Source organism: Rhinoraja longicauda, chromosome 11 (assembly GCF_053455715.1).
Source record: "Rhinoraja longicauda isolate Sanriku21f chromosome 11, sRhiLon1.1, whole genome shotgun sequence".
NCBI lineage: Eukaryota > Metazoa > Chordata > Chondrichthyes > Rajiformes > Arhynchobatidae > Rhinoraja > Rhinoraja longicauda.
The window spans coordinates 22,003,924-22,026,175 of record NC_135963.1 but is presented as its reverse complement, the minus strand read 5'-3'; the positions used below and the strand labels follow the sequence as shown (position 1 = coordinate 22,026,175).

Here is a 22,252-nt window from a genome sequence, read left to right as displayed (position 1 = left end):
TGATACTGCAAAAGACTTTGTCCTTCACTGTCTCGTGGTGCTGTATCATTACAAGTATCTTCCATCAAAATGCTTTTAACATTCACTTTCCTTTCAAATGGTGTAAGCACTATAATTGAGGAATCTTCTGTTGAATTTTACAGGGAGAAATTGGGCTCTGAAGTGTCTGGTTTTAGGTAATCCATCTATCCTTTCTGCCCTAAAATAACATATGTGGTGCCTCAGCACATTTGTGCGGTGATTGGCAACAGATACCATTTTGAACAGGGTGTCCACGTGTATACAGTGAACATCCATTGCTAATGTGCGTAGTGGACAGACACTGGCACTACCATTGTGGAACACAGGGCACCAGCTCTTAGTAGTATAGACTACTTTCTAAATGAGGAGAGGATTCAGAAATTGGAGGTGCAAAGCGACTTGGGGGTGCTGGTGCAGGACACCCACAAGGTTAATTTGCAGGTTGAGTCAGTGGGAAAGAAGACAAATGCAATGCTAGCATTCATTTTGAGGGGACTGGAATATAAAAGCAGGAATGTAATGCTGAGGTTTTATAAGGTGCTGGTGAGGCCACATTTGGAATATTTTGTGAAGTTTTGGCTCTATACCTGAGGAAGGATATGCTGGCATTGGAGAGGATCCAGTAAGGAGGTTACTGGATCCAGAGGAGGTTTATGAGAATGAACCTGGGGATGGTTGAGTTAACATATAAGGAGCATTTGATGGCTCTGCTATGTAGAGCGGCCTCTTGGCTGATGGGAGGCTGCAGATGACTGACAAGGAGCTTAGAGACAAGTGTGAGCTCTGCTTCATATCCTAAAATCTTATCATCAGTCAGGGAAATGAGTATAGAAGTTGGGACAGTTACAACTGCACAAGATGTTGGTGAGGCTGTATTTGGAGTATTGTGTCCAGGTTTGGTCGCCCTGCTATAAGAAAGATGCCATTAAGCAGGAACAAGTGCAGAGAAGGTTTATGAGGATGTTGCCAGGAATCGAGGATCTGAGCTACAGGGAGAGATTGGGCAGATTTGCTGCACAGGAGATTGAGGGAGGATCTTTTGCAGGTGTATAAAATCATGAGGGCAATAGATAGGGTGAATGCCCAGAGTCTTTTTCCCAAGGTAGGGGAATTGTGATCTAGAGGGCATAGGTTTAAGATAAGAGAAGAAAGGTTCAATAGCAACCTGAGGGGGAACCTTTGCACTCAGGGATTGGTGGGTAAATGGAATGAGCTGCCACAGGAGGCAGTTGAGACAGGTACAATAATAACATTTAAAAGACATTTGGACAGGTAAATGGATAGGAAATGTTTAGAGGAATATGGGCCAAACACGGGTAAATTACAGTAGATTAGAATGGGCATGGATGAGTGCCAAAGAACCTGTTTCCATGGTGTATGACTCTATGACTAAAAGAAAAAGGGAATTTGACTGATGTGGCTATCATGATGAAATAGCCTCCATACACAGGCTGTTGGATGTATGGCTTAGCAGTGTTAAAGAAGCAGTGGAACAGATGAACTTAAGTACGTCTGGATTGACACTGGTAGATGAGTAATAGGGTTACGGTACATTGGACATCTTCTGTGGTCAGTAGCACTGTTGTAGTAGGTAGAAAGTGACATTAGAATATTCACCCACTGACCTCAACTGCTAATATGAGCTCACTGAATTTCTTTCAGCACTTACTCCTGGCATTAATCTACATGCCTTTCTGCTCTCACTGGCTATGCATTGTGTTTAAAGAGCCACCTATGCACTCCATCCTCTGCATTCTCCATTGCCCCACCAATTTCATGCTTCTTCCTGCAGGGCCTTCAGTAGATCATCTGTAAAGCTTGGAGCTTGCTCTCACCTATATTACCCCATTCATTACAATCCCCCAGATATGGTGGGCGGCTGGAGGCACAGTGCCTTAGGGTTAGAGTTGCTGGCTTACAGCGCCAGAAACCCGGGTTCGATCCTGACTATGGGTGCTGCCTGTACGGAGTTTGTACATTCTTGCTGTGACCACGTGGGTTTTCTCTGGGTGCTCCGGTTTCCTCCAAGATTCCAAAGATGTACAGGTTTGTAAGTTATTTGGCTTCGGTTAAATTGTATATTGTCCCTAGTATGTAGGATAGTATTGGCGTATGGGGCAATCGCTGGTTGGTACAGACTTGGTGGGCCGAAGGGCCTGTTTTTGCACTATCTCTAAAGTCTAAAATTCTGTTGAGGGATGAGTACCTGTGTGTGCTGCACTTTTTTTTTAAAAAAAGTACATTATCCCTCTTCCAAACCTATGACTGGCATTGACTCGTGCTAATCTCTAGCAATTTATCCAATGGTCATTTGTCACACCAGAAACTAGGTGCCCATGACCTGTGGGGAACATAGTGGTTAAGCGAATTGTGTTTCTTTTTCTTGATACTGCAGAAAAACTTTCAGTAAGAATGATTAGACAGAGACCTCGATTATAAACCTGGCTGATAGTAGATTTGGAATGATTACTGGTTTAAATCAGCACACAGCACATCCGAGATGCCATGGGTCCCAGTATTAAGCTACAGCCTTGAAGGGATACTTGTGTTATGGGCCTGGGATATCATGGGAGATAAGACTCTCAGAGGTTTAGAGCAAGCAAAGTAACCACAGCTGCAATAAATTTGCCACATTAAGGCTCATGTTATGACATCTAACCATGCCCAGGGTTATTGCTCCACGAGAGACATAATTAGCTCATATGTCCATTTGTATATCTCCATGCAATTTTAGCAGGTGAAAAATCTATGTACTATATGTGTTTTCTCAGTTCTTGGTTCTTTCACCTCAATGTTGACAATTCAGTAGCAAGCAAAGGGTGTTACAGTAGCCAAATAGATCTTTCACTTGAAATTTCCAGGATAAGTGGCAAGCTGTTTTTTCTTTTTATTTTAAGGATAATTTGCAAGATAATTTCTCGGTTCTTGTTGCAACAGGATCAGCATTTAGAAGGCCATCACATAAACCAACCTCCCTTCCATTGCCTCCATTTACATCTCACGCTGCCTCGGCAACGTCACCAGCATGATCAAGGACGAGTCGCACCCCGGCCATTCCCTCTTCTCCCCTCTCCCATCAGGCAAAAGATATAGAAGTGTGAAAAGTTACACCTCCAGATTCAGGGACAGTTTCTTCCCAGAATCTGTTACCAGGCAACTGAACCACCCTACCAACAACTAGAGAGTAGTCCTGAGCTACTATCTACCTCATTGGAGACCCTCGGACTATCTTTGATTGGACTTTATCTTGCACTAAACGTTATTCACGTTATTCCCTTTATCTTGTATCTGTACACTGTGGATGGCTCGATTGTGATCATTTATTGTCCATACGCTGACTGGTTAGCACACAACAAAAGCTTTTCACTGATGCTCTGAGCACGTGACAATAAATTAAGCTCAAACTCAATGCTATAAAGCAGACAGCCGAGAGTGGCCAAGACTAGATCCAGTCTTATTTTAATAAATGTTATTATTATACATTCAAGGTGGTTTTCAAATCTCTGAAGATGAGGCAAATTTCCCATGATAGCATTGCACATCTAATTAAAGTTTTGACAGAGGCTTTTCTCTCTCTATATTTGGAACTGCCAGAAATTGCCCTCATGGATGCAACAAAGTTTGGAATTCCCAAAATATGCAGATGTTCCAGATTTCCCAGGCATTCTTTGGTGCTGATTTACTGTCTGTGTTGCCACACAGGACTCTCCATGGGATCCAATTGGCATGGAACAGTTGGTGCAGTGCCAGACTCCCAGGTTTGCTCCTGATATCAGGTGCTTTCTGTGTCGAGTTTGCATGCTCTCCCTGTAACCGTGTGCTTCCCGTTGGGCGCTCTGGTTTCTTGCCACATCCCAAAGATGTGTGAGTTTATAGGTTAATTGGCTTCAGTAAAATTGCCCTTAGTGTGGAGGAAGTGGATGCAAAAGTGAAACAACATGAAACTGGTGTGAAAGGGCGAGCAATGGTCAGTGTGGACTTGGTTTGCCGATGAGCCTGTTTCTATGCCGTATCTTTCAGTCAATTAATCAATCATTCAATCAAGCAATCAATTCATTTGTGCATATGGAAAACTTGCATCGAGTTTGGTAGGGCATGGGAACAATGATTTCACTTGAAAAAATATGAATTCTCGTGTGAATTTGCGTACTCTGCAATTTACAGGGATGTTCAGAAACATTTGTAATTCTTGACAAGATTCTCAGCTGATTATTCTAGGGTGTGGCTTGGCTGGCAACCAAAGTTTTGTTCAGATGTTTGATAACCATGTAAGGCCATGTCATCAAAAAAGGGGATCATAACTAAGTTTCAAGCTGGCATATTTTAAGCAGTTTACTCTCGGGGATCCACAAAAGCTAAGTTTTAACATTTTTCATAGGTCACCAGTTTACCACTGACATGATGCTGTCCCATTACAACAAGAGGCTGGCTTCCATCCTTGGATTAGGATTGACTGAAACAGACATGTTTTTGCCAAGTTATATTATTTTGCTGCTTCCCTCCAGAAGTATTCAGGAGTCCTAATTCCTCCCATTCAAAAGTTGAGCAGATTTGCTTCTTCATCTTCACTGCACCTTTCTTTTAAAAAATCTTGATGATTCAGAAACGTAAAGGGAAGGTGTCATGTTGATTAGTTAATGACAATCTAAGGTGACATTTTATAGCATTCCTGGATTCATGAATTTTCAGCAATCAGAGTGGCACTTCAATTTGCTACATTTATCTGATCTTCAGAATTATTCAGCTTGGAAAGTATTTTGATTCCTATTCTGTGGTTTGCCATAGGATAACAATCCTGACCACATTTTAGAACAGCTTAACTCGTAATCTATTAACATCAAGCCAAATAAGAAATCTCTTTGAAACCACAGCTCCAAGCAGTGCGATCGAAGAACATAAACAAAAGTCATAAATTCAGTGTTGGCAGTTAGTTGTTCTTAACAAGGGTTTTAATTGGTTTTAATGAAGTTTAAGCAAAGGTTTATGAAACTATTCCAACAGAGGCTGGTAATAACATATTTACAACATTTCACATGAATCAAATTAGGTTTCCTTTAAATTTAACTTTCATCTTCTTCATTTTGCAGGCAATTCAACAATGCCTGTTTTTCTTCATTTGATTGTTTTTTACTTTTATAAATACTGCTAATGCCATTTGCGCCATCAAGGAAAGCATATGAGTTACAGGGAAAGGTGGTCAGAAACTGCTAGCTGAAAAGGCTTGGTCTTGTTTTACATTCTGTCTGACTGAGAAAAGAAGGCTCCAAGGTCCAATTGGTAGCGGCAATGCCAAAGATTTAAATGTGTTGGAAGCAAAACCACCAACTGCTTATTTATGTGCACCAGTCATTAATGAAGAAACCAGACCGTGCCCGTCGTTAAAGTAGTTGATTCTGCAGTGTTCAATTTGAGCATCTGTTCCCAATGAACGGTTAATATGGGATATGATAGAATGGGCGAGTCTAGCTTCCAATGATTTCAATAATATTTTTCAGACTGTCACTATAAGCTAAGAATTTTTTAAAAAATCAATGCAATATTAATCCCTTACCACTAGATGCCCCTAGCAGTAAATGCCATTTTACTTACAAGGTCTGTGCAAATGAAATTAGTGACAGTTGTGTAAAAACATGCTGACCTTTCCTCCATGTTACTCCTTCTGTCCAGTTTTGGCTTGCTGAATATTTTACTTCTGGATCAGAGTGAATGCTGTTAATTCCTGCAACACTCTGGTGCTACATCATCCAACCGCCACATACTTATTGAGTCGAATGCCACATTGGGCAACTACAACCGTTGGTCCTCATGAAAAATGGAATGTGCTTTATGGCAATGGATGATTGATAATGCCCCGCTGCAGCACTGCAGTTCAAAATAACAATATTTATTGTTAAAAAAATAAAATGCTAAAATTGTAACAACTGCCCTCTGTCCCTTTTTGTCATCACTGAATAATCGATTATTCACCTAGACAACCTGCAACTGTTTGCATTAAAAAGATCTATTATTTGTGACACTCCTATAATACACTACAGCTACAGAAGGACAGTATTATTTGGTATCAGTGGCTGTGCACTTCAACTTCGCATGCAAGGGAGGTGTTTGGAAGTGAGCAGCCGCCACAGTATTTAAGAATAGTTTATTCAGCTGAGCTGCAGCCGTATGTAGAAGAGGGCTCGAGATTGACATGTTTGGGATTAGTTCGGCCCTACATTTTTCAGAGGTCGTTTCCATGGATCTCGGAAGCTGTGAAATAAATGGGCCTTGCTTTAGCAACTGGCCAAAAGTATGAAACCAATACATAACATTTCATTCCACTGTTTGCATAGGGAGAATACCGATTATTCAGTTATTTGATTAATACAGGAATGAGCTTCTACTTGACTAAAACTATTGTGGCCTATTAATCATCTGACCTCTATTTTAAATAAAAAGCTTCAGAAAAGAAAGGAAGAGTAATTTATGTTGCAAAATACTACAATGACAAATCCCAGACATCACTTCAGCCTTATAACTAAGAAGAGGAAATGCTAACTCAGTGGTTAAAGTGAAAGTCCTTCTACCAAGATTACATTATAAATTGAGTATACTTTTACTTCACCTTGTTTCTGCTGATTAAAAAACATTGTTTTTTTTAAATGAGTGAAAACCAATTATCTCACTTGGGAGAAAGGGATTCACACAGAACAGCTGTTTGGATATGACCACCTTTAAAGAAATTATCTAAATAAATTATTCTTTGTGAGTTGGTTTAGTTGGCGAAATATTCTTGGCTACTGATTTCATTAAATCAGCTCTCATATATCATATCCTCTCCCTGCGTGTGTCCCAAATGATGCCATCAACATGTATTATTTAAAACAGAAATCTCTGATTAATTGGCATCTAAAATAAACAATTTAAAATAACTCTTGTTCTTATTGGTGATTTTTTAAAAATTGGATTGTTACTGCACTACTCTTTAATTACTATTGTGTGGCGTCATTCTTCTTCCCCACATGTAATGACTAAGAATTTAGTTAGGCCATTAATAATAAAAGTAATGATTTATTAAAATGTTGGGAAATATACAACTGTGTGCCCAGAGGACATGTATATGTTACAGGCTTGTCTGACATCAGAATGATTTTATGTGAATGATTGGGAGCAGAGTGACAAGGAAGCTTCTAACAATTGGTGTTATGTTATGAAGATAGGCTGACAGAATCTGACGTTCTCAATGAATAAAAAAAGATATAGCCTGATCCAGGACTTTAAAATGCTGTAAGGCAAGGATAACGTGGATATAAGCAGGTTATTTAACTTTAAATTTGATTGTGGAACTCGAGCACACAAGTACAAAATTGACACGCCTCAAGCAAGACTAGAGATTTAAAAAAATTGTTTTTCCCCCCACACAGTTGCAGATATGTAGAAGAGATTCCTATCAAAAGCAGAAAATGCTACATTGATTGAATCCTTGAAAAAGACCAGGGTGAAATATCTGACTATGAAAGGGATTGAAGTTGATAGGAATAGGTTGTAGCTCAGATAATAATTCGAAGTTGAATAGAAAAAGTCTTCTTTGAACCAATAGAACAGGTCTGGGCTTAAGAATTTTAGTTGGATAACCTGCAGTGTTAGGTAAACAGCCTTTTGCCTCAAGAAAAGAATATGCAATTAATTTTATTTTCATGGAAATGATTATTTGCCTGCCACGGTAGATAGAAAAACTGAAAAAGAGAACTTGAAGCGGTGCCCAAATGTAGTTGTTTGGGCTCATTGGGAAGGATAGGCTTAATGGGACATGTTGGTTTTCTTTATTTCATTTTGGCTTTACACTTTGTGCCCATCACCATGCCATATTGAATTCAAATAAATTGGAAAATTATCACTTAGTATATATTAATATACTATTGCGTACAGCTGGGTGGATCCAAGTAAATGCCTATCTGTGTCTGATTTAATTAAAAAAATTAAATCTATGAGTGATTAATGTTCAATGTTACAATATTACTTCCAAGAACTACGTTTGATACAGCTAGGTAACGTTAAAGGTAATGGAATTGGAGGCAAATGAAGGGAAGTTACTCAAATTGGCACCATATGATTGGGCGGGTCCTCTGAAAATTCACGTTAGGGCAACAATTATTCATGACATTTATAAATAACTGGCTTAATGGGATGGAAAGCTGATTACATAAATATAAACAGCGCTGTAAGAACTGTGGATGGAAGCAAGAAATTATATGGACGATTATGGCAGATTAAGTAAATGAGTCAAATTGTAGACTGAAGAAGGGCCTCGACCCGAAACGTCACCCATTCCTTCTATCCAGAGATGCTGCCTGTCCCGCTGAGTTACTCCAGCATTTTGTGTCTGTCTTCACTGTAAACCAGCATCTGCAGTTCCTTCCTACACAAATTGTAGTTATGATATAGTTATGACAGGTTGTGTGAGTGGGCAGATGCTTAGCAGATGCAGTTTAATGTGGATAAATGTGAGGTTATCCACTTTGGTGGTAAGAACAGGAAGGCAGATTATTATCTGAATGGTGTCAAGTTAGGAAAAGGGGAAGTACAAAGAGATCTGGGTGTCCTTGTTCATCAGTCACTGAAAGTAAGCATGCAGGTACAGCAGGCAGTGAAGAAAGCAAATGGCATGTTGGCCTTCATGACAAGAGGAGTTGAGTATAAGAGCAAAGAGGTCCTTCTGCAGTTGTACAGGGCCATAGTGAGAAAACACCTGGAGTACTGTGTGCAGTTTTGGTCTCCAAATTTGAGGAAGGACATTCTTGCTATTGAGGGAGTGCAGCGTAGGTTCACTAGGTTAATTCCTGGAATGGCGGGACTGTCGTATGTTGAAAGACTGGAGCAACTGGGCTTGTATACACGAGAATTTAGAAGGATGAGACGGGATCTTATCGAATCATATAAGATTATTAAGGGATTGGACACGCTAGAGGCAGGAAACATGTTCCCAATGTTGGGGGAGTCCAGAACCAGGGGCCACAGTTTAAGAATAAGGGGTAGGCCATTTAGAACGGAGATAAGGAAACACTTTTTCACTCAGAGTTGTAAATCTGTGTAATTCTCTGCCTCAGAGGGGCAGTGGAGGCCGATTCTCTGGATGCTTTCAAGAGAGAGTTAGATAGAGCTCTTAATGATAGCGGAGTCAGGGGGTATGGGGAGAGGGCAGGAACGGAGTACTGATTGTGAATGATCAGCCATGATTACATTGAATGGCGGTGCTGGCTTGAAGGGCCGTATGGCCTACTCCTGCACCTACTGTCTATTGTCTATTGTCTTTTGATGGATATTAATAGACATGCGTAAGGTCATCCAGTTTGAACCTAAAACAAGTTAGAACAGAGAACTCGCTAAATGGTGAAAAACTGGAAGCAGTAAAGATCCAGAGAAATTTAATGGTCTTTATCCATAAGGATATCCAACAGGAAATAATGAGAAGACCTAATGGTTTCCTGCCTTTTAGATATAGAGGAGTAGAATACAAGGAGGTAAGAGTTTTGCCACAGTTATATTATGGAAAACTCTAAAGAGGTCATGCTTGAAATATTGTTGATCATTCTGGTATACTGGATATACTGGCTGAGGAGAAAGTGCAGGGTAAATTTACCAAATGATATCTGGACTGAAGTGTTAAATTACAAAGAGAGATTGCACAAAAGTAAAGTTGTATTCACGGAAATTGAGAAGGCAAAGTAGGAGGTTGCAGAAAGTGGTGGACTTTGTCTGGTCCATCATGTAATTATGTAAAGCTGCACCAGTTAAGAGACTCATTGCTCCATTCCCGGTGCATATGACAATTAAACACACTTGTCTCTTGATTCTCTTGACTCAATCAACGTTTTACAAACCAGTTTGATACTACATTTGAGTTATATTTCAATTTTAGCTTGTTATGAATCACTGCTTTATATGTTCCACCTTTGTGGGGAAGTCTTTCAGTTGCATGAACTCTAAACTCTCAAATTCTACCCCTCTTTCCCCACTCCCAAAATCTGAACCAAGCATTTGATTATCTTTTCCACCAACTCCAGTTGAAATCTGGTATCAAATTTTATTTTCTAATTCTCCTATGAAGTGCCTTTTTTAATGGGTAGAGCATTGTTGCATGAATTAAAACTGTTGCTAAACTCCAAGTCGTGTCAAGGAATGTGAGACTATCGTTTTTGTAAAACATTGCATTACTTTTTATGGGATTCACTTTACCGTCTGATTCCTAAGGTTTGGTTCGTAATTTTATTATTGCAAACAGAAACAGAGATGCAACAATTCTTGGCGCTTGATGTGTAAATTCACATAAGCAAGCATTTTCTTACTACCTTCAAACCGGTAGAAAGAATTTAAAGTCTTGTTATCAACTGCTGTCTCAAAATAGGTAGGTGGTCCTTGTGGTTTTTCAATCTTGCTTGTAAATTGGTAAAAGTACTTGGGAAGAAAGGAAGAAAAATTAGTTTAAGACAGCAGAACGTGTATCACACTTAATAATTTGAACCTCTTTGTGATAGTTTTGATGTATTGTTTCTTTCTTTGAGAAATACTGAAGTTTTATCATAAGGATTAACACCGAGAACTGTGGGCATTTCCTCTTAACGAAGAGAAGCAGATGCCAGCACAATACTGTGAGTCGATGAGAAGAAACCTGTGCTCCAAAACATTGCCAGAATCACTTGTTCACTGGTGTTGTGTGTTCCTGCCAACATGAATTGTCATCCTATTTTGACAATGTTAATATTTTCTAATATCGACATTTTCTTTTCATTTGCAGTAAGTATTGTGAATGGTGTAGTTTTAACAAAATATTCTTTTCTTTTTCCACAGTCTGTTTTGCTATCAGCGCCAATTAAAAGGGAAGGAGAATCGCCTACAGCATCACCTCTCTCTGCAGATGACACTCACCATTCAGACAGATACCAGGTGGGAAAAGGGAAAGCATTGCATCCATTGGCTGTTGTTTTAACCCAGGTGCAATGTGATTCTTATGCGTATCTGGATAATGGTCCAACTATTTTAATTCATTCAATGGGGGAAAAATATCAGAACGAGGATCATTTAAATGGGCAATCTCATCAGCAAGGATCATCTGAAGTAGGAATTCTCACCAGTTGGATCCCTTTTTTAAAATAAAAGCTTTACAATGGGTAATGATAAAAAGAGAAATATTTTGAATTCTAGGGAACAACTCGAGTAACTGGCAATTAGAATTATTTTAAAAAGTTCAATGTAATGCCAATTTGACCTGAAGAGTTGCATAAACCTGATTATGTTAGTTACAGAGAACGCTATTGGAAAGTTGATTCCATCACTCGGAATATCTGATTTAAAAATATATATATTATCATACAGAAAGCATTCCTCTTTTGAGCAGGTCATTAAAGCTGGTCATTAAAAATAACTATTAATATTAAACCAGTTTTAATCTGTGCAGGCTCAGGACAATAGAAAGGTTTTTATGATTTGAAATCTGGAAAATAGCTGGCTTGAAAATAAATAAATATTTACACTTTTTTTCCCTACTGTCTGATCCTCAAATCAACGACTTGTGCTGAAGCATTGATGCTCAGGCTTCAGTAGTTCTTCACCTATCCTGGACAACCAACCATTCATTTTGTAACTTGGGTGGTGCGTTTTAACACAGCTATTCTATCACAGGGACTACGATGCTGAAAGCTGGTCAGTTCTCAGCTGGAGTTTACACTCTGTCTTTCAAGTCACCGGATAATGATCGAGATCGGGAACACGGGTTGGTTTACCTTTCCATAGCTCAAGAGTTCTGAGACCAATTACAGTGCACCTACTGTTGCTGCGGCTCATGTCAGTTAACTCAGCTCAAAAAATGTTCTGTTTGGCCATCTACCATTCCCAATGGTACATTTGTCAGGTCTATCATCAGTGGAACAGGAGAACCGCAAAAAAACAAATACAAATAAGCAAAAATAATGACTGGATGGTGGATAATTTTGGTGGGGGGTCAAACTGTTTTACTTCGCTAACATTAGCATTTTCATGGAATGTGTAAACATAGTGCAGGAGCATCACATTTTTTATCTGAAATTTTGGCAGTCAAGTTAATAAGTGTAAAAATAAAACACCACCCGGTAAGGGGCTAGAACAAAAATGCTAATTTCACTGTTTGATTTGAAAAGTATTATTTTAACAAGTCTGACATATTGTGCCCTTCTTTTGCAATTGGGTTTTGAGTGAATGTGTTTTTTCCAGCCCTGTACACATATTTAGTCTTGCCCATTACATATCAGGAGTACATTGCCAAAAAGTAATCTACTTCCTTGTAACGCAAATATCTGTCCCCATCTTTAAGAGTCTTTAACACACAGGAATTGCACACAGATGTGGATTCTGTTTTCCACGAGTAGGGTGCACATACCTGATTTATTTAAACCCAAGGATTTTAAGCAAATTTGCAAATTGACAGACCTGCGAATATGCACATTGTGAAATGCTGGAGCTTAACCAACAAAACTTTCAGGGTAAACCCATGTTGGGAAGCTGAAGTAAAGACCATGTAAATTTTCTGCTTGATCACGTTTTAGGATTATTTTAGAAAGTTTATTTGGAAAGATTGGAATGAGAAGAATGCCAGCTCCAGTGACCGTTCTACCCTCCAAGCTGAGCTAATGAGCTGGAGTGACTGGTCAATTGCCGCACATTGGCCTGTCTGACCTTCCGTTGAGTGTACCGTGTACTCCTGGGGTTTAGTTTGGGTCCGAATTTCCATTGCTGGGCATATAATTTGAGATATACCTCAACATCTGAGGGATCTCATTGTTCAGGCATCTTAACCCCAAAGTGACCTCGCTTAGTGATATCAACCTTCTTTCGACCCAAAATGAAAATAGTTTGTCCAAGGAGTGCAGTCCTGTGATAGTTTACCAAGTAAAAACTATCTAGATGTGATGTGGTCTTGCAAAATTGTGTTTTATTTATTTACTTGTTACTGAATTTTAATTCTTCCGAAATTCTAAATTCTGTAAAATGTTAGTCCCTTAAATGTGGAATTCCCTTGCTACACATGAATTGATGAAGGTACTATTATGTGTAGTGAGAAACATTTACATATGTAAATGTAAAGTAAATGTAATTACTACTGACGCTGTTATTCTTTCCTGAAACCACACCTTGATGAGAAATCACTTTTTGTTTGTCAGCGAGAAGGCAAAATGAGAACATGACATTCTTCTTTAGATGCTTAATTAACATAAAGATAAGAGTCAGAGGGAAGACGACAATGATTATACAGGACTGCATTTTAAAATCACGGGATGGGAAGAGAAAGTTAAACATATTACTGGAAACAAAATGTTGGGGATAAGAGGAAAAGATCATTAGCAACACATTTAAATCATGAAGGGAACAAAGAGGTCAATCTTGAGTAATATTTTGTACTGAATCAGAACTAAAGCAGAGGATTGAATGCAAGATAATGTTGCCAAAATCTATATGTAGAATATAGAATAGTATAGCATAGGAACAGTCCACAATGTCTTCGCCAAACATGTTGCCAAGTTAAACTAATCTCCTGTGCCTGCTGGTGATCTATACCCCTCCATTCCCTGCATATCCATGTACTTATCCAAAGACCTCTTAAATGTCACTATTATATCTGCCTCCACTATCACCCCTAGCAGTGCATTCCAGGCATCCATCACTCTCAATTCAGATGTAACCACTTAACTCTATTAATAAATGGACACTATCACGATCCAGTGGAAAGTCGATTAAGGCAAAATATATAAAAGATGACACCTTCTATTAATCCAAAGATATGAGAAAGGTTAACAGATCTGCCCAGATGTGAAATTATGGAGTAAACTAGATGGGCTGAAAGCCCTCTGCCTGTGTTCTTCTCCCTCACTGTTCATAGCTTCATTTAAAACTTATGCCATTAAAACTCTGAACAGTTTTATTTTATAAAATATGGTTCACCCTCAATATTTTGAACAAATGGGAAACATTTTCACGTTGAGGTTGCCATTAGTTCTCAAAGGTCTTGCTAATGCTGTTGTACTTTTGTCAAGTGAAAGAATGTAACCAAGATCTTTGACTCAGTGGAATTACATGAGCAGCTCTCTATTCCAGAACATACATTCTACTACTTAAAGGCAGCAGAGTGGCGCAGAGGTAGAACTGTTGCCTCAAAGCTCCAGAGACCCGGGTTTGATCCTGGCTACGGATGCTCTCCATGCAAAGGTTGCAATTTCTCCCTGCTACCTCATGGTTTTTCTCTGGGTACTCTAGTTTCCTCTCACATTCCAAAGACGTGCCAAAATTATAGGTTAATTGGCTTCTGTAGCATGCAAGAGTGGGATAACATGGAACTAGTGTGAGGGTGATCAATGGTCGGCGTAGACTCGGTGGGACAAAGGGCCTGTTTCCATGCTATTTCTATTTTTTAAATCATGTATACAGACAAGCAAACCCATGCCTGCTGCTCAGGTAATTCTCAATCATTCATGTCACAATTGACAGAGGTATAATTGCTCATGAATTTAAGCTCAAGAAAAGTATTTCTTATTGCAGTTTTATATCGGAGGTACTCTTGAAATTCACCATGCAGAATTTACTAGGACAGAACACCATAGATTGTAAGGATCCTTCATAAAAATAATTGCTACATTACAGCAAAATGTATAGAGAGGTTGCAGAGGAGTCTTAATGGAATGAAACGTGAAATGAGGTAACTTGAATGTATGTCAATCAAGAAAGTCCACGACCTTTCTCCATAGAGAAGGTTAAGAGTAGATTTAATATCCAAAGTTATGAGAAATCTAATAAACTAAATAAGAGGCAACTATTTTCTCTATCAGGATGCTCAGAAACCAGAAGACATACTGTAGATTTTAAGATATTAGGCAAAAGAATCAGGTGAGTTAAGTTTTAGCTGAACATGATTTGATTCGGTGGCTTGGAGTGCAGTGGTTACAAGATGATCCAACAATAAATTTCAAAAGGGAAATTGATATATATGTGAAAAAGAAAACAAATGCAGGATATTGACAGAGAGCAGGAGAATGCAACAAATTGGAGAGCCCTTTCAAATCGCTGACATAGACATGATAACCAAATGGTTTTCTGTACTTTATGACTCCAGAAGACGACATCCCTAATATGGTGAGAGAAAAAAAAACTGTGTATCTTGCTTAATTAGTATTTGAGTATCTCAGTAAATGAATTATTGGATCCTCACCACTTCTAATTATAAATAGTTTGTATAATTGATGCTCTCCTGTTGTTGATGAAAATGTGTGTTTTACAGTGTTATGCTATCATTAACCTCTCACATGCAGAAGGAATACAGCGGCAGAGAATTTTGGCTCTATGAGGAACTGTTATCACCATACCAGTCTCATCAGTAGTCTGCAATCTAATCTTTGTGTGTATATTTTTCCTTAACAACTTTTTTTCAGGCTGTTAACACGTGACTTTACATAATAGAATTGTGATCTGAAAATAATAATTCTTTATTTTTACTTTCTTTAATACTTTTCTTCAGGCCTCAGTTTGTTGAAAGGTATTCTAATTGTTTACCATCAGGGAAAATAATAATTGTGTATTTAGTTGACACCTTCACAGTGGGTGATCAGCTATAGCCAATGTTCGAAGAAGAAATCAGAAGACCTTGACACTTGAGTCTACCATCAAGAGAACATTGCTGCTAAATTTGTGATTTATGGATATGCTTGCAAAACAATTGGCAAACATTTAAAAGTGGTTTAGACTCAAAACAAAAATGAATTTGGTGGATGGACGAAAAAGAAGATGTGAGATATACTAAACTAAATTCCTCATGTCTTGATGAATAGTTGTTCAACATTATACTAAATTTGCCTCACCACAAAATACTTTACAAAATAAATATTGCAGGTTTTTTAAGTGGCTTAAAATTTTTTTGCAGTACAAAATCTTGTGTGTAATATTAGTCTGGTTGTAAAGGATAGAAAAACAGTTTTTCTTTTTTTCACTATTTAAAAGTGCTGCCATGTAACATGCAAAGTTGCTTCTCATTCAATGACATGTTCTTTCCCAATTCTGATCAGTTGCATTAATTCAATGTGCGACTTTCCGTTCAAGGGGGTTGCTTAAAATGTGAAGGGAAATTGTCCCATTGTTTCTTGCATTGATGAAAGGTTTATTTTCTGCCTTGAATGCTTAAAAAAAATTATGTTCTGTCTTGAATGCATGAGAAGTCGTTTTTCATGTGTAATTAAGAAGCGCATGAAGTGTTGCAATGAGCAGTAACAGCGTGGGCTGCAGCACTGACTGAGTGAAGTCCAGGCACTGTTGTTGGATGCTGCTGCCACCTATCGGGCGCTCGGCGCAGGCGCGCTTTGTGATGTGCACTTTCACCTTTCGCCGGCGGTCACGTGGCTGCGCTTCTCCGCGGCCTGGTGTAAGATGTACAAGATGCAGCCTCTTGGTTACAATCCAATGACATCCTCCCAATTGCTGTGAACTGCACGGGTCGGATTATAAAGGTGCAAAGCTTCCAGGTGCTACATTCATGCCAAGTAATATTGACAGGTTTTCCCATTTTAATCCTGCCATGGACCCAGCAGGAGTGGAGGATCCAGAACACACCAATGGCAAGGAGGAAGTAGGTTTTGTTTACATCATGTGTAGTTGGGGCAATGGGAGAATCCACTGCAATCCATCTGCTTCAAGCATATATTTCACTTATATTCGGGCAGTATTTGATAGTTTAAGTGCTTCTTATTTATTTTTCACCTTTCTTTTTTGTTTTTCTTCATAGACATTTTTGCGAGTAAGGTCCAACAGGCAAGCAAGGCTGAATGGTAAGGTTACATTGTATGGCAACTTTGTAAATACTGATTTGGGGGTGGGGGGGAACTTTTTTGGAAAGGGGGAGGGGGTGTCAATTAAAGCTGCTCTCTTTGATTAAAAACAATCTAAATGTATGCCATGAGGCGATAGCTTTTCAGTGTTTTCCATGACTTGTATAGTAAACACACTTCATATTGAGCAACTTTTTACTCTATTCTGAATGGAAAGAACACATAACAATAGTTGTCGCACAAGGGTTTTGGCAGCGTTTATTTTCAACATCAACCCTTTCTGGAGTACTTTAATTTTAATCTTTAATTTTAATGATTTTACATTTTGACCCATGGCAAACTTTAGTCAAGCCATTGAGTATATCCTTCGCGAGCAACTGATTGAAACAGAAATAAATCTGATGATATTGGTGTCTCACCTGATCTAATCAGCATTGTTTAAGTATAGAACTCAAACCTCATTTGGCCTGGTCGCAACCAATCCAAACCCAACTCCTGTCCATGTATTTAGGATTTCTTCCACGCCTGACCTGATCTAACCATTGACCTATATACAGTATATCAATCTAATTGAAGCATTTGAGCGTGAAATACAGAAGACTCTCCTGAAGCTCTCAACTTTCTGAAAATTGCTTTCCCATTAAACAAATCAGCCTGGCATGGATGCAGTACTGAACCAGGCGGGCATGGCATATTCATACCAAATCTGAATACTTTATCAAATTTCTATACACACTGAGCCAACTTTGACATACATCATTGAATTCCATAGGGCTTGTGGTTGGCTAGCCAGGTTTAAATGTATATTGTCACTGATGCTCTCCATTTCTACCTTTATGATATCTGGTCACTGACGCATCTGTTCATAAAACCCTCCTCTGTGCTTTTGTTACTCTGGAGTAACTGACTTGACAGCTGCAGTCACCTGCTTTTAATGACATGAGGAAAATATTTTACACAGTGTTAGAGGTTAGAGTTAGAGGTTGGAGGAGAATAGTTACACAGTATAGTTAAGGTCTGGGGTGACTACAAGGTAGAATGGTGGAAGTAGATTACATTTTGCCATGGAAGGATTCTGGGTAAGTATATGAAAAAACGAATTTGAGATCTGTATAAGATAAGAGAGTGAGGCTATTTGAAAGGCTTGAGAGTGGGACAAACTCAATGGGCTGAACGGCATCCTTCTGTGATTCTCAACATGAATCAGCATATAGTGAACTAGAGACACAATCCAGTGACTTGGATAAACATCTCGCTAACGCACACTTTAAATCAAACTTTTAAATTTAATTTATCTGCTCTCTTGGGTAAAAGATTTCATGACTACTTCATTCAAGAGTAGTGGTGTTATCTCTGTTACCTTGGCGATTTTTTTCCCCCTTGATTAAAATAAGTAAAACTGATTTTCTGGTTGTTTTCTCACACTTAAGGGTGTAAAAAAACCCCTATTTAAATGCACTTTTTAACAAAAATGCCCATCTTATAAAATCATGAGATCATTCAATATTCTGCTGCCATTGTCTTAAATCATATCAAATCCTTGTTCACTCATCATCCTTGTTCTTGCTGATCCGTATGGCTCCCAGTCAACCTTTGTAACGTTCTTAATCTTGCTTTCAAATCCCTTCATGGTTTCACCCATTCCACTCTCTGTAATCCACTTTATTCCTAGACATTTCCATTTGCCAAATTCTAGTCCCAGACAACTTCCCAAAATTTTAATTACTCCTATTTCTTTCTCTTTTTAAGGAGCCTCTTTTAGGAATCATATTACTAATAATCTCCCAAAGTGGTATGCTCCAATGAGGTGCCTTGGAATGCTTTGCTATGTTAAAGGTGTCATGAATGGAATATCACTAAATCTTCAAAGTTCTGTGTGATAACTGCCCATCCACTCTGTTAACCAAGTTTTTCCTCAAAACAAAGAACATTATCAAGTTTATTGGTAATAAAAAAGGAACTGCAGATGCTGGTGTATACGAAGATAGACACAAAAAGCTGGAGTAACTCAGCAGGTCAGGCATCATCTATTGGAAAAAATAAATAAGTGATGTTTTGATTTGGGACCCGTCTTCAGATTTAATGTGGGGGCCCGGGGGGCGAGGGGGGGAGGAACTTGGGACAAATTGGGGCTGGCAACAGATGACCTTGGGCAAGGAGGTTCCCTGGTAGGCTGATTCTTTGCTAGAGATGGTGTGAACCCAAGAAGGATACACTGTTGTAAACTGTGGAGCCAGTTAATGGACTTTTAGTGGCGGAAAGGGCAAGGGCAAGGGAAGGGGAAGGCAGGTGTTTGTGGAAGTTACCTGAAATTGGAGAATTCAATGATCGTACCGCTGGGTTGTAAGCTGCCCAAGAGAAATATGAGGTGCTGTCTCTTACCACATGAATACGGCCTTTCAATCCTGGCCTCCATTGCCAGGGCAAGGCAAATTAGAGGAACAGCACCTTTTATTTTGTTTGGGTAGTTTACCCCCAGCCTGAAGAAAGTTCCTGACCCAAAACATCACCTATCCAATTTCTCCAGAATGCCGCCTGACCTACTGAGTTACTCCAGCAGTTTGTGTCTGATATCAAGTTTGCAGGGCATTTTAATGAAAAATGGGGACATAACACCAATACTGTTACAAATTAATTTAATTGGAGCCTCCTATCAGGATTGAGATGGTATTTATAAACCAGTTGTATTGTGCTCTTCCAGAACATAATAACATATGATCTATTAATAAATTATTAGCAATGGCTTTAAAGGAGCCTTCCTCGTGGTAACTGTTTGCATTGTGTTCTTGGACTTAATTATACTATTGCGTTTTAGGCTATGAATTAGTTCTGTAATTAATGGGTAGGTTTTTGCGGTTTTCCTTATTTCAACAACTCTCACTTCACCTAAATGTCCCAAGAGATGCTTGAGTCTGGAGAAGCAATAAGAAATTTAAATCTTAGTCTGTGGCCCCAACACAATACAAATCTTTGCCCCATCCACATCATGAAAATATTTTTCAAATTAATTTTTTATTAGTCTCTGGAAGTAGAAAAAAAGAAAAATAAACATTAGCTGTCTGGATTGGTTTTTGGATGACTGGTTTAGTAATAAAATAAACTTGAACACACTGGATATTGTAATTGGCTATCTAATTGATACAAGATTAAGTAATTACAATTTTAATCATGGGATTAATTGCTGTTTCTTTTAACCAGGCTAGCAGGTACAACACTGCACGTGTAGACATGTGGTGAAATATTTATGGGAGAATTTCGTTTATTTCTTTAATTACTATAGCTCCCTGCTTTGAAATTCCTTGTCTTCACTGTTATGAAGAGATATGAAAACAATAAGCTCTCTAGAAATTATTAATTGGTGGAATTTCATTGAAAGGTTCAGAGAGCTTGTATTGCAAGCTCGTATTCATGTGGTGTTAATGCTCAAAAGTACTTGCAATTCATTCCAGTATTTAACTGTTGAAATGGAAGCTCACAGGACTTTTCATTTGTTATTGAGGAATGAAGGTGATGAGCCACATGGAAGGATGAGTGCAATGCATAACTATCCTGCCAGCGAGAATAACATCAGCCTATTCACCAGCAAATAGAAGAGGGACAAAATAAGCGGTTGTAATGTGAAAAGTGGAAAAAATTGATGTAAAAAAAAAAAGATGATTTTCATGTGACACTTTCAGTTGTAAATGTTGCTTATTACAAAGAATGGAGAATTGGAGGCTGAAGAATGGAGACACAAGAGACAACAAATGCTGGAATCTGGAGAAGCAACAGTTGGCTGGAGGAACTCAGCAGATCAAGCAGCATCTGTCAAATGGAAGGAAATTCCATAGCCCTCCCTCCATGCTGTTCCATCGGCAGAGTTCCTCCAACCGATTGTTTGTCACAGAATAATGTTGTGTATGGTTTTAATATGTGAGGTTCTGGGGTTTCCTGTAGTTAATGTCCATGTTAAAGGCTTATTTACAATTCAGCTGCAAACTTGACTTGGTAATCTGTAGTTGGCCTTTATGGAAAATCTTGCTGTCCCAAATTATTTATTTTATTTGAAACTTCTTTCCATGGTTAATTAATATTTTCCCCAGTCACTAATATAAAGCAGTCATGCTTTGAATCTTTCAAAATAACAAATTGTTAAGTAGGGTCTGAAGAAGGGTCTCGACCCGAAACGTCACCCATTCCTTCTCTCCCGAGATGCTGCCTGACCTGCTGAGTTACTCCAGCATTTTGTGAATAAATTGTTAAGTAAGTTGGCCTCCATATGTAAACCAGTTGTAAAAGTATTCCAAATTTGTTAATTGTTTAAATCATAATTTCTGTTTGCAATTTGAGTTTTAACGGTTCTGATTTTTGATAATGATACTGAATGTTAGATCTGTTCTGATATTTGCCAGGTATTTGATCATTTTATTTCCATCCTGTAGTTTAAAAAGTGGCATATTTTCTGCATTATCTGAGTAGGGAAAAAACAAACTGAGCTTCATCTACAAGGAGTTTCATTGAGGTAAATGACAATAAACAAAGCTAATCTATGGGAAAGTAGGTAAAAAGTATTATGTCATCAAGGGCTTACAGTGCCTCCATAATGTTTGGGACAAAGACCCATCATTTATTTATTTGCCTCTGTACTCCACAATTTGAGATTTGTAATAGAAAAAATCACATGTGGTTAAAGTGCACATTGTCAGATTTTAATAAAGGCCATTTTTATACATTTTGGTTTCACCATGTAGAAATTACAGTAGCGTTTATACATAGTTCCCCCATTTCAGGGCATCATAATGTTTGGGACACAGCAATGTCATGTAAATGAAAGAAGTCATGTTTAGTATTTTGTTGCGTATCCTTTGCATGCAATAACTGCTTGAAGTCTGCGATTCATGGACATCACCAGTTGCTGGATGTCTTCTCTGGTGATGCGCTGCCAGGCATGTATTGCAGCCATCTTTGGCTTATGCTTGTTTTGGGGGCTAGTCCCCTTCAGTTTTCTCTTCAGCATATAAAAGGCATGCTCAATTGGATTCAGATCGGGTGATTGACGTGGCCACTCAAGAATTGACCATTTTTTAGCTTTGAAAACTTCCTTTGTTGCTTTAGCAGTATGTTTGGAATCATTGTCTTGCTGTAGAATGAACTGCCGGCAATGAGTTTTAATAATAATAATAATAATGCATTACATTTATATAGCGCTTTTCAAACACTCAAAGACGCTTTACAGGGATTACTAGAACATAGAGAAGAAAATAAATAGATAAATAAGTAAACGAACAGAGAAAGGAGACAGAAAGTGAGGTGACGGTCAGTGGTTGAAGGCAGTGCTGAACAGGTGAGACTTCAGTGATGTTTTGAATGTGGTGAGTGAGGAGGAGTCTCTGACGGTTTGGGGTAGTGAGTTCCAGAGGGTGGGAGCAGCGATGGAG

General features: G+C 38.6%; 1 protein-coding gene across 5 annotated transcripts in view; it reads left to right on the top strand.

The window, feature by feature from the left end:
- rnf220a (ring finger protein 220a) overlaps positions 1 to 22,252 on the top strand; it is a 404,962-nt gene that overhangs the window by 297,166 nt on the left and 85,544 nt on the right. For all 5 annotated transcript variants that reach the window (XM_078408445.1, XM_078408442.1, XM_078408444.1 and 2 more), the window contains exons 5-6: positions 10,846 to 10,941; positions 16,793 to 16,835. In XM_078408445.1, coding sequence (XP_078264571.1) covers positions 10,846 to 10,941; positions 16,793 to 16,835 — 139 coding nt within the window. The remainder of the gene's footprint in view (positions 1 to 10,845; positions 10,942 to 16,792; positions 16,836 to 22,252) is intronic.